Here is a 13,634-nt window from a genome sequence, read left to right as displayed (position 1 = left end):
ATATTGATAATGTACCTCTTGCATAAAAGACAAAAACAGGGGCAGCGTTGTAGGAGGCGGTGGTCGGTGAGGCTGTTAAATACATCGCGACTGGAGGACGGAGAATTCTTTTCTCTAGTACTGCCGATGAGAGAAATTGAATTGTTATTTCTTCTTCGTGTCTCACTAGAGCTACGTATCGGGTAGTGACAGCAACACTGCCCCCATGGTTCCCGGTGGTACTGCTCCATTTGGCCCGCATCCGTAAGCTTTATGGAAACGTGCAGAAATACGGACGAAATGAACGCAGAGCACGGACAGAAGGTTCCGTCTGTGTCCGGATCCGTATTTAACGTTGAGCATAAATGAGCCCTTAGGGCAGGAAGTCAGGGTGGTGGATGAGTCAAACAAACACAGGACATTCACCCAGGAGACTGCTGTTTGTGTCCTCCGTAAAACCAAAAGTCAACATTGAGTTATTTTAACTATGTAATATCGTACTTTAGTGATGAAATGTTTGTCATGTGACCTCATATACATAACCACGATCTTTTTTAAACCTAACCAAGTGCTTTCATTGCACAGATCTAAAAATAAAGTAGCTCAGTCCATATGGACTTTGGCTGGGAATGTCACCTGTTCCAGTCCCCGTCCGGACCAAATATGGAGCAAGGACTGGTAGCTGGAGAGGTGCCAGTTCACCTCCTGGGCGCTGCCGAGGTGCCCTTGAGCAAGGCACCGAACCCCCCAACCGCTCGGGGCACCTGACATCTCTCCACTTTGTAGGTCCTGTTTGTGCATGTGTGTGTATTTCGGACCTGTGTGTAATTGAATTTCCCCTCAGGATTAATAAGGTATAGAAAATAAAATAAAAAAAGAGACTGTGTACATGTCGCGATCATAAACTCTACATTTCCTGTGATAACTGAAGTTTATTATGAAAAGACACTGCATGCACGTAACTGCAGGACCTGATGGGTACCTACAGCGTCATAGTTTGAGGCATAGGCCACTGACCATGCGTCGGTTTTTGACCAGCTGGGAGGGAGAACACATTAACTTCAAGCTGCTGAGATCTGATTTTTTTTAACGTAACTACAACCAGGTATAAACTCAGCCTGCAGTGCCATCTAGTGGTTCAACCTGGTCTCATAGAAATACATGACACAAACTCCTAGTTTGACACGATGACAATGTCAATTCAAAGTCAGTGAGGATGTTTTGTGGACACACGAATTGAGTACAAAGAGCAATAAAGTCTGTATAGGGCTGGCAGCAGCGGATGGGTCAAACAAAGATGGACTTTTAACCCCCCAGCTATGTAGGTCGTAAATGAGCTGGAAAATGGGCCCTTTGTTGGATTGTCCAAGAGTTCCATAATGGCCCCATGCCAGTTGCTCACATGAGAGGGTTTAATCAAGTTGGTCTAAGATATGAAGCCCACTTTGGGCCTATACCCACTTAGCATGACCCATGTGGGGCCTACTTGGGTCAGGTAAAACCACCACCGTGTTGCCAGCACGTAATTGACCTATGGCTAAGTCCCGCCCTCAAACGCAATGAGCCAATCACAGTGAGTATAGCCATCCCCATACACTGGGACATTCTCTGCCTGGACGTCCATTGAAATGCATTACAGAAAGTCAGTTTGTTGGGTTTTATGAGCTTTTTCTCAGATTTGAAGTTTAAAAATGGTCAAACGGTGTGCATGGGGTACATGCAACTCTGACACAAGGTATCCTGAGAGGCTGGGCGACCAGGTGTATTTTTACACTTTAAACCACATCTCAAGCGAGAAAAGTGTCTCCTTTGGATAAAGTTGTGTGGTAACGTTAGACCACAACATCAACTCAACGTGAATAAGATTAACAATGATGTCTACATCTGTTCTAAGGTAAGTCAACATTGTGTTTGAGGCAACATATTGTCACTTTGCTGCAAAGAAATATAAAGTTATCTTTAACATCTCTAGCTAACGTTAGCTAAAGTTAGCCTAACGTTAGCTCCTAGCTGCGTTGTTCATCATGTCACCTTGTTTGCTGGGAGTTCATTAGCCTATTTTGTTCTAGTTTTGTACTTTGGTGATGGTACATCATTGTTAGCTGTTGTCCAAAGGGCTCTAGTTAAGCTAACGTTAACTTCTGGAGCTTAGCTTCATTAACTTATCTGTAATGGCAGAGATAACAAAGGTTGGCAAACGTTATGCTGAATGATTCAGTGTAAATACTGTAGCACCAAACTAACGGAGAGACACTCTTGGTAAAGATGGTAAAAAGGCCGTTATCCTTTTCTCATATTCGGAGCCAAAAACCTTAACTTCAGTGGCACTTTGATGCACCAAAATTTGATCGTTATGTCTCCAAAAATCATCAGTTGCCTCCTGTGAAATGTCGTGTACTGTGACACCTGCCATAGCGCCGGGCACTGAATGTTGATAGTTTGTCCGAGTGAGTGGAGGGGGGCGTGGCTTAGCCATAGGTCAATTGTAACATGTTCCATGCAAACCCCCATGTTCTGTGTGGTCAAGAGCTTGTGATCATTTCATGTATTTCTGTGAGACGGTGTTGAGCGGCTGCTACATGCTCTGTGGTACCTGCATGGTACATCACAGTGTACAATTCTACGGTACTTTGTTAGAGTTGGGTGTGGTCACAGAGACAAACTATTACAGTGGGCCACACCCAGCTGTGATCAACAGAGTTAAACCTCTCAGCAGTAATGATTTTTCTACATGCAGAATTTGAAGTGGAGTTGAATCTCATGTGAGAAACTCATTATTGTGAGATGAATTCCCTTTCACATTTAGAAAAATTAAACTAAGGCACATTTTGCTGGAGCTGTGTCATCTGCAGCACAAGTTGCAAAACTTAAAAGCAAATTAAAAATGTGCTTCATACTTACAACTTTAGCGTGCAGTGCTTTAATATCAGATGATTCAAATCAGTTTTTAAAATCAGTGTCCCCATTTAAAACAGACTGTCAAGCTCTTAAACCTTAGTGTTAATTTTTATGAGTTGTGAAAGGGAAACCACTCGACCACTCGTTGGTATACACCTCTGAGGTTTCTGTCCCCACTCCAACATAATGAAGGACAATGGGGTTTCATTCATTTCAGCTTTTTGTGAGGACCACAAATTAAAGTTATTTCATCCCCGTCGTGTTGTGGAGGCTAGAATCTGAGAGACATGTATCTCAAGATCTCAAGCCTTTAAAGGTTCTGTATGTAACTTTATTAAAATCCTTGTTATCAGTGAGTTCTCTTTCTGAGGCTGTTACGTGAACTGCAGTCAGCATGTGTCAGCATCTGTATCTCTGTAGCCACAGATAGATACAAATGATTAACACATAAAACGTTACACACAGAACCTTTAACCATTGTTATTTATTTTTATTTTTATTTATTTTTCATCATCAGCTCAGTGTAACTAACAATAACCTGATCAGTGGGTTCCTGACTGCTCGTCTCTCTACATCAGTTTTCTTAAACATGACAGAAGACAATATGTAATCACGTTTGTCTCTGTTGATCGTATGATTTCATTACTCTGTTGAAGATCTTACGAACAGTTTGTACACAATATTAATCAAACATCAAATCAATGTAATCTGATTACAGTGCAATATTACTGTACAACTATTATTGTAGAATATAGGACTTCCTGTCAGTACATAATCAGCTGAATAAACAGTACTATGAGTCGTGTGCTTATCGGTTATGATGCTATCACTCAGCATGAATTTATTCCACAGACACTGCTGATTTTTCTGGCTAGTCTACTGTCTCTGCTGTGTTTCAGTTTCTCTCCGACCTGTCCTACTTTAGATTATCCGTCTTTGTCCAGACACATCACAGACTTCTCTGTGCTTCACCAGGTGTGTGTAACAGTGTTCACGCAGCACCAACATGAGTTGCATGCTCGCCCTGTGAGGAGGCAGTATTAGCAGGTGAGGCTAAAAGGTGAAACACCTGACGAGATGTAAAGCCCTTTTGTGGACGAGGCGGGGGAAGAAGCTGTATTATAAAACCACACAGACGTCGTTGAGCAACTTCTCAGGCCGGCTGCAGATCCTGTCGGTCTATATGAGGAGCCAGTTGTCAGTCTCTGAGCGGTGATACGATATAAGAGGCAAAAATATGAACCAAGTGAGCTGTGCAGGCTAACGTATATTCTTATATCACCACATGCTCCTTGAAGAAATCCACTGCTGTCCATCATGATCACTCATGAATGTGATACAACTCTGAGGGAAACAATCAAGAGCAAATTCAAGAATTCATCCGGCTTTTAGTGTGCTAGAAAATCAAACATGAATCAGGTCTAACTTTTATTTACATCATCACTCAACTAAATTGTAAATGTGGATATTTGTGTTGCACTTCATTTGCTGGTCGTAATAATTGTATCTCTATAGAAACACTATACTGTGGTTGAATCAGAGCTTCACAGCTGAGGGACCAGAGATCCTTCTGTCGCTGTTTTAAATCAACACAGAGCTCATTACTCCTCCTCCAGGGGAGTGGAGGCCTTCTCCAAGGAGTCATAGTGAGCTTCATCAGGCTGCTCTTCCTCCACTTCCTCCTCCTCCTCATCATCAGAAAGGGGTGGTTTGGGCGGAGCCTCCACGGCCGGCTCGATGGGCGGATCATCGCTGTGAGGACGAGAGAAGAAACTGTGAAAAAAAAAAAACATTATTTATGTATTTATTTTATTTGATAATGATGTCATGCAAATCATGCAAGAAATAAAACATGTCAGAAAAAAGAGCGCACAGGATGACTCAGCTCTTTTTTCCAGCAACAAGTGAATAAAGTGAAGTAAATAAAAGTCTCATGAGTCATGCACAAAGAAAAAGAAAGATAGAGGGAAAACTGAGACATGATGCTGAAACATGCAACACACTGAAACTGCACACAGCCCACAGGTCAGTCTGCCGTGACATCACAGGAAAACAAACAGTGATGGTAATAACCCAACAGCCGCTCCACCACACCCAAAGCAGACATGATAATGAAGCAGTTTTCTGTGATGATGGAAAGCTGACAGAAGAAGTGGTTGCATGAAGACCCTGCAGACCAAAGATCAGTCACTTACGATGGGATTTGGTCACTCAAAATCGGGCGTAATCAGGCCCTGTACTGAAAGGCAGAAACAGTCCCCACGTGTCAACACTCATCATCTTCTCAATCACACAGAGACATGTTTAATATGGTGCAGTCTAACCATTACAACATGTGCTCTTACATGGCTTTACTATTACACTCTGCATATCTAAATGTTGTCAGCAGACACTGTCAGTAGTGTTGAAGGAGCACTGTGTAGGCTTTATAACACATGAGACCATGACTGAGACGACTGGGAGACTTCACTGTTTCCTGTCCAGGCAGGATGTTGAGTTTATTGTCCTCTGTTCCCCTCCACTCTCCCAGCTGACAGCGCCAACTGCTTTTTTTTTGTTTGTTTGTTTATTCTTTGTTTGTTGACCTAAACCTTACATTCATTATGACATTTTTTAATTAAACATATTTTTATGAATATTTATGGCAGACTCACTCACGTTTTTATGCCATATTATACTTTTTTGGCATTTTAACGCCTTATACTATCACATTTTTCGTCTTTCTTGACCTCATATTATAGTATGTGTTCTTTTACAACATACGATACTGCACCTTTTTTTTTTTATGACATTATATACAATAACGTTTTTCCATAGTTTTCAAAGACATACTATACCATGACATTTTTTCCTGATTTTTGCACACATGCTACACCATGATGGATTTTTTGACCCATCATGGTATAGCAACAAAAATGATATTTTTTCATGATTTTAAGTGCCATACTATATTCAATTTCAATTTTATTTATAAAGGCACAATTTGCCTCACAGGGCTTTACAGCATACAACATCCCTCTGTCCTTAGGACCCTCAAAGCTGATACTGTGATATTTTTTCATGATTTTTGACGACATACTACACTATGATGTTTTATCATATTTTTTGACGACATGCTATACTATGACGTTTTATTCTAAATTTAGACGACATGCTATACTATGATGTTTTTTTCATGATTTTAGACGACATACTATACTATGATTTTTTTTCATGATTTTGGACGACAAACTATACTATGACGTTTTTTTGATGATTTTGGACGACATGCTATACTATGACGTTTTTTTGATGATTTTGGACGACATGCTATACTATGACTTTTTTTTCATGATTTTGGACGACATACTATACTATGACTTTTTTTTCATGATTTTGGACGACATACTATACTATGACTTTTTTTTCATGATTTTGGATGACATACTATACTATGACTTTTTTTTGATGATTTTGGACGACATGCTATACTATGACATTTTTTTCATGATTTTGGATGACATACTATACTATGACTTTTTTTTCATGATTTTTGACGACACACTATACTATGATGTTTTATTCTAAATTTGGACGACATACTATACTATGACTTTTTTTTCATGATTTTGGATGACATACTATACTATGACATTTTTTTCATGATTTTGGATGACATACTATACTATGACTTTTTTTTCATGATTTTGGACGACATACTATACTATGACATTTTTTTCATGATTTTGGACGACATACTATACTATGACTTTTTTTTCATGATTTTGGATGACATACTATACTATGACTTTTTTTCATGATTTTGGACGACATACTATACTATGACTTTTTTTCATGATTTTTGACGACATGCTATACTATGACGTTTTTTCATGATTTTTGACGACATACTATACTATGACTTTTTTTCATGATTTTGGACGACATACTATACTATGACTTTTTTTCATGATTTTTGACGACATACTATACGATGACATTTTTTTCATGATTTTTGACGACATGCTATACTATGACGTTTTTTTGATGATTTTGGACGACATGCTATACCATGACTTTTTATTCTAAATTTGGACGACATACTATACTATGATGGTTTTTTTCATGATTTTGGACGACATACTATACTATGACTTTTTTTTCATGATTTTGGACGACATGCTATACTATGACATTTTTTTCATGATTTTGATGACATACTATACTATGACTTTTTTTTCATGATTTTTGACGACATACTATACTATGACTTTTTTTTCATGATTTTGGACGACATACTATACTATGACATTTTTTTCATGATTTTGGATGACATACTATACTATGACTTTTTTTTCATGATTTTGGACGACATACTATACTATGATGTTTTATTCTAAATTTGATGACATACTATACTATGACGTTTTTTCATGATTTTGGACGACATGCTATACTATGATGTTTTTTCATGATTTTTGACGACATACTATACTATGACTTTTTTCATGATTTTGGACGACATACTATACTATGATGTTTTATTCTAAATTTGGACGACATACTATACAATGACTTTTTCATGATTTTTGACATGCTATACTATGATGTTTTTTCATGATTTTTGACGACATACTATACTATGACGTTTTTTCATGATTTTTGACGACATACTACTATGACTTTTTTTTTCATGATTTTGGATGACATACTATACTATGACGTTTTTTCATGATTTTGGACGACATACTATACTATGACGTTTTTCATGATTTTTGACGACATACTATACTATGATGTTTTATTCTAAATTTGGACGACATACTATACTATGACTTTTTTTCATGATTTTGGACGACATACTATACTATGACTTTTTTTCATGATTTTTGACGACATACTATACTATGACATTTTTTTCATGATTTTTGACGACATGCTATACTATGACGTTTTTTCATGATTTTGGACGACATGCTATACCATGACTTTTTATTCTAAATTTGGACGACATACTATACTATGACATTTTTTTCATGATTTTTGACGACATACTATACTATGACTTTTTTTTCATGATTTTGGACGACATACTATACTATGACATTTTTTTCATGATTTTGGATGACATACTATACTATGACTTTTTTTTCATGATTTTGGACGACATACTATACTATGATGTTTTATTCTAAATTTGGACGACATACTATACAATGACTTTTTTTCATGATTTTGGACGACATACTATACTATGATGTTTTATTCTAAATTTGGACGACATGCTATACTATGACTTTTTTTCATGATTTTGGACCACATACTATACTATGACTTTTTTTTCATGATTTTTGACGACATACTATACTATGACTTTTTTTTCATGATTTTGGACGACATACTATACTATGACATTTTTTTCATGATTTTGGATGACATACTGTACTATGACTTTTTTTTTCATGATTTTGGACGACATACTATACTATGATGTTTTATTCTAAATTTGGACGACATACTATAGAATGACTTTTTTTCATGATTTTGGACGACATACTATACTATGATGTTTTATTCTAAATTTGGACGACATACTATACTATGACTTTTTTTCATGATTTTTGACGACATACTATACTATGATGTTTTATTCTAAATTTGGACGACATACTATACTATGACTTTTTTTCATGATTTTTGACGACATACTATACTATGATGTTTTATTCTAAATTTGGACGACATGCTATACTATGACTTTTTTTCATGATTTTTGACGACATACTATACTATGACATTTTTTTCATGATTTTTGACGACATACTATACTATGACTTTTTTTTCCATGATTTTGGACGACATACTATACTATGACATTTTTTTCATGATTTTGGATGACATACTATACTATGATGTTTTATTCTAAATTTGGACGACATGCTATACTATGACGTTTTTTCATGATTTTTGACGACATACTATACTATGACATTTTTTTCATGACTTTGGACGACATACTATACTATGATGTTTTATTCTAAATTTGTACGACATACTATACAATGACTTTTTTTCATGATTTTTGACGACATACTATACTATGAATTTTTTTCATTATTTTTGACGACATGCTATACTATGACGTTTTTTCATGATTTTTGACGACATACTATACTATGACATTTTTTTCATGACTTTGGACGACATACTATACTATGATGTTTTATTCTAAATTTGGACGACATACTATACAATGACATTTTTTTCATGATTTTGGATGACATACTATACTATGATGTTTTATTCTAAATTTGGACGACATGCTATACTATGACGTTTTTTCATGATTTTTGACGACATACTATACTATGACATTTTTTTCATGACTTTGGACGACATACTATACTATGATGTTTTATTCTAAATTTGGACGACATACTATACAATGACTTTTTTTCATGATTTTGGACGACATACTATACTATGATGTTTTATTCTAAATTTGGACGACATGCTATACTATGACGTTTTTTCATGATTTTTGACGACATACTATACTATGACGTTTTCTAATGATTTTGGGCGACATGCTATACTATGACTTTTTCATGATTTTGTTCGTCATACTATACTATGATGTTTTATTCTAAATTTGGACGACATGCTATACTATGACGTTTTTTCATGATTTTTGACGACATACTATACTATGACATTTTTTTCATGACTTTGGACGACATACTATACTATGATGTTTTATTCTAAATTTGGACGACATGCTATACTATGACTTTTTTTCATGATTTTTGACGACATGCTATACTATGACGTTTTTTTCATGACTTTGGACGACATACTATACTATGACTTTTTTTCATGATTTTGGACGACATGCTATACTATGATGTTTTATTCTAAATTTGGACGACATACTATACTATGACTTTTTTTTCATGATTTTTGACGACATACTATACTATGACATTTTATTCTAAATTTGGATGACATACTCTACCATGACATTTTTTTCATGATTTTGGACGACATACTATACTATGACTTTTTTTTCATGATTTTGGACGACATACTATACTATGACTTTTTTTTCATGATTTTGGACGACATACTATACTATGACTTTTTTTTCATGATTTTTGACGACATACTATACTATGACTTTTTTTTCATGATTTTGGACGACAAACTATACTATGATGTTTTATTCTAAATTTGGACGACATACTATACAATGACTTTTTCGTGCAATTTTGACTGACATACTATACTATGATGTTTTATTCTAAATTTGGGCGACATGCTATACTATGACTTTTTCATGATTTTTGACGACATGCTATACTATGACGTTTTTTTCATGACTTTGGACGACATGCTATACTATGACTTTTTTTCATGATTTTGGACGACATACTATACTATGATGTTTTATTCTAAATTTGGACGACATGCTATACTATGACTTTTTTTCATGATTTTGGACGACATACTATACTATGATGTTTCATTCTAAATTTGGACGACATACTATACAATGACTTTTTTTCATGATTTTTGACGACATACTATACTATGATGTTTTATTCTAAATTTGGACGACATGCTATACTATGACTTTTTTTCATGATTTTTGACGACATACTATACTATGACTTTTTTTTCATGATTTTGGACGACATACTATACTATGACTTTTTTTCATGATTTTGGACGACATGCTATACTATGATGTTTTATTCTAAATTTGGACGACATACTATACTATGACTTTTTTTTCATGATTTTGGACGACATACTATACTATGATTTTTTATTATAAATTTGGACGACATACTATACTATGATGTTTTTTCATGATTTTGGACGACATACTATACTATGATGTTTTTCCGTGATTTTGGACGACATACTATACTATGACTTTTTTTCATGATTTTGGACGACATACTATAGTATGATGTTTTTTCATGATTTTGGACGACATACTATACTATGACTTTTTTTCATGATTTTGGACAACATGCTATAGTATGATGTTTTATTCTAAATTTGGGCGAACATTCTATACTATGAATTTTTTAATGTTTTTGGACGACATGCTATACTATGACTTTTTTTTCATTAATTTGGACGACATGCTATACTATGACTTTTTTTCATGATTTTGGACGACATACTATACTATGATGTTTTATTCTAAATTTGGACGACATGCTATACTATGACTTTTTTTCATGATTTTTGACGACATACTATACTATGATGTTTTATTCTAAATTTGGACGACATGCTATACTATGACTTTTTTTCATGATTTTTGACGACATGCTATACTATGACGTTTTTTTCATGACTTTGGACGACATGCTATACTATGACTTTTTTTCATGATTTTGGACGACATACTATACTATGATGTTTTATTCTAAATTTGGACGACATGCTATACTATGACTTTTTTTCATGATTTTGGACGACATACTATACTATGATGTTTCATTCTAAATTTGGACGACATACTATACAATGACTTTTTTTCATGATTTTTGACGACATACTATACTATGATGTTTTATTCTAAATTTGGACGACATGCTATACTATGACTTTTTTTCATGATTTTTGACGACATACTATACTATGACTTTTTTTCATGATTTTGGATGACATACTATACTATGACATTTTTTTCATGATTTTTGACGACATACTATACTATGACTTTTTTTTCATGATTTTGGACGACATACTATACTATGACTTTTTTTTCATGATTTTTGACGACATACTATACTATGATGTTTTATTCTAAATTTGGACGACATACTATACTATGACTTTTTTTCATGATTTTTGACGACATACTATACTATGATGTTTTATTCTAAATTTGGACGACATGCTATACTATGACGTTTTTTCATGATTTTGACGACATACTATACTATGACATTTTTTTCATGACTTTGGACGACATACTATACTATGACATTTTATTCTAAATTTGGATGACATACTCTACCATGACATTTTTTTCATGATTTTGGACGACATACTATACTATGATGTTTTTTCATGATTTTGGACGACATACTATACTATGACGTTTTTTCATGATTTTGGACGACATACTATACTATGACTTTTTTTTCATGATTTTTGACGACATACTATACTATGACTTTTTTTCATGATTTTGGAAGACAAACTATTATATGTTGTTTTATTCTAATTTTGGACGACATACTATACAATGACTTTTTTTCATGATTTTTGACGACATACTATACTATGACTTTTTTTCATGATTTTGGACGACATACTATACTATGACATTTTATTCTAAATTTGGATGACATACTCTACCATGACATTTTTTTCATGATTTTGGACGACATACTATACTATGATGTTTTTTTCATGATTTTGGACGACATACTCTACTATGACGTTTTTTTCATGATTTTGGACGACATACTATACAATGACTTTTTTTCATGATTTTTGACGACATACTATACTATGACTTTTTTTTCATGATTTTGGACGACAAACTATACTATGATGTTTTATTCTAAATTTGGACGACATACTATACAATGACTTTTTTTCATGATTTTTGACGACATACTATACTATGATGTTTTATTCTAAATTTGGACGACATGCTATACTATGACTTTTTTTCATGATTTTTGACGACATGCTATACTATGACGTTTTTTTCATGACTTTGGACGACATACTATACTATGACTTTTTTTCATGATTTTGGACCACATACTATACTATGATTTTTTATTATAAATTTGTACGACATTCTATACTATGACTTTTTTTCATGATTTTGGACGACATACTATACTATGATGTTTCATTCTAAATTTGGACGACATACTATACAATGACTTTTTTTCATGATTTTTGACGACATACTATACTATGATGTTTTATTCTAAATTTGGACGACATGCTATACTATGACTTTTTTTCATGATTTTTGACGACATACTATACTATGACTTTTTTTTCATGAGTTTGGACGACATACTATACTATGACTTTTTTCATGATTTTGGACGACATGCTATACTATGATGTTTTATTCTAAATTTGGACGACATACTATACTATGACTTTTTTTTCATGATTTTTGACATACTATACTATGACATTTTATTCTAAATTTGGATGACATACTCTACCATGACATTTTTTTCATGATTTTGGACGACATACTATACTATGATGTTTTTTTCATGATTTTGGACGACATACTCTACTATGACGTTTTTTTTCATGATTTTGGACGACATACTATAGTATGACTTTTTTTTCATGATTTTTGACGACATACTATACTATGACTTTTTTTTCATGATTTTGGACGACAAACTATACTATGATGTTTTATTCTAAATTTGGACGACATGCTATACTATGACTTTTTTTCATGATTTTTGACGACATGCTATACTATGACGTTTTTTTCATGACTTTGGACGACATGCTATACTATGACTTTTTTTCATGATTTTGGACGACATACTATACTATGATGTTTTATTCTAAATTTGGACGACATGCTATACTATGACTTTTTTTCATGATTTTTGACGACATACTATACTATGATGTTTTATTCTAAATTTGGACGACATGCTATACTATGACTTTTTTTCATGATTTTTGACGACATGCTATACTATGACGTTTTTTTCATGACTTTGGACGACATGCTATACTATGACTTTTTTTCA

The 13,634-nt window shown here is 34.1% G+C and overlaps 1 protein-coding gene across 8 annotated transcripts in view; it reads right to left on the bottom strand.

Moving 5' to 3' along the window:
* baiap2b (BAR/IMD domain containing adaptor protein 2b) overlaps window positions 1-13,634 on the bottom strand; it is a 121,231-nt gene that overhangs the window by 6,083 nt on the left and 101,514 nt on the right. For 3 of the 8 annotated variants that reach the window (XM_049563315.1, XM_049563316.1, XM_049563317.1), the window contains one exon: window positions 2,030-4,650. The exons of 1 other annotated variant lie outside the window; for it this stretch is intronic. In XM_049563315.1, the coding sequence (XP_049419272.1) occupies window positions 4,479-4,650 (172 nt within the window). In that variant the 3' untranslated portion in view covers window positions 2,030-4,478. Of the gene's footprint in view, window positions 1-2,029; window positions 4,651-5,072; window positions 5,117-13,634 lie in introns of those variants that run through there. 4 more of the 8 variants (XM_049563322.1, XM_049563325.1, XM_049563321.1 and 1 more) reach the window with 2 other exon arrangements.

Source organism: Epinephelus fuscoguttatus, linkage group LG20 (assembly GCF_011397635.1).
Source record: "Epinephelus fuscoguttatus linkage group LG20, E.fuscoguttatus.final_Chr_v1".
Lineage (NCBI taxonomy): Eukaryota > Metazoa > Chordata > Actinopteri > Perciformes > Serranidae > Epinephelus > Epinephelus fuscoguttatus.
This window is presented reverse-complemented; position numbering and strand designations above follow the sequence as displayed.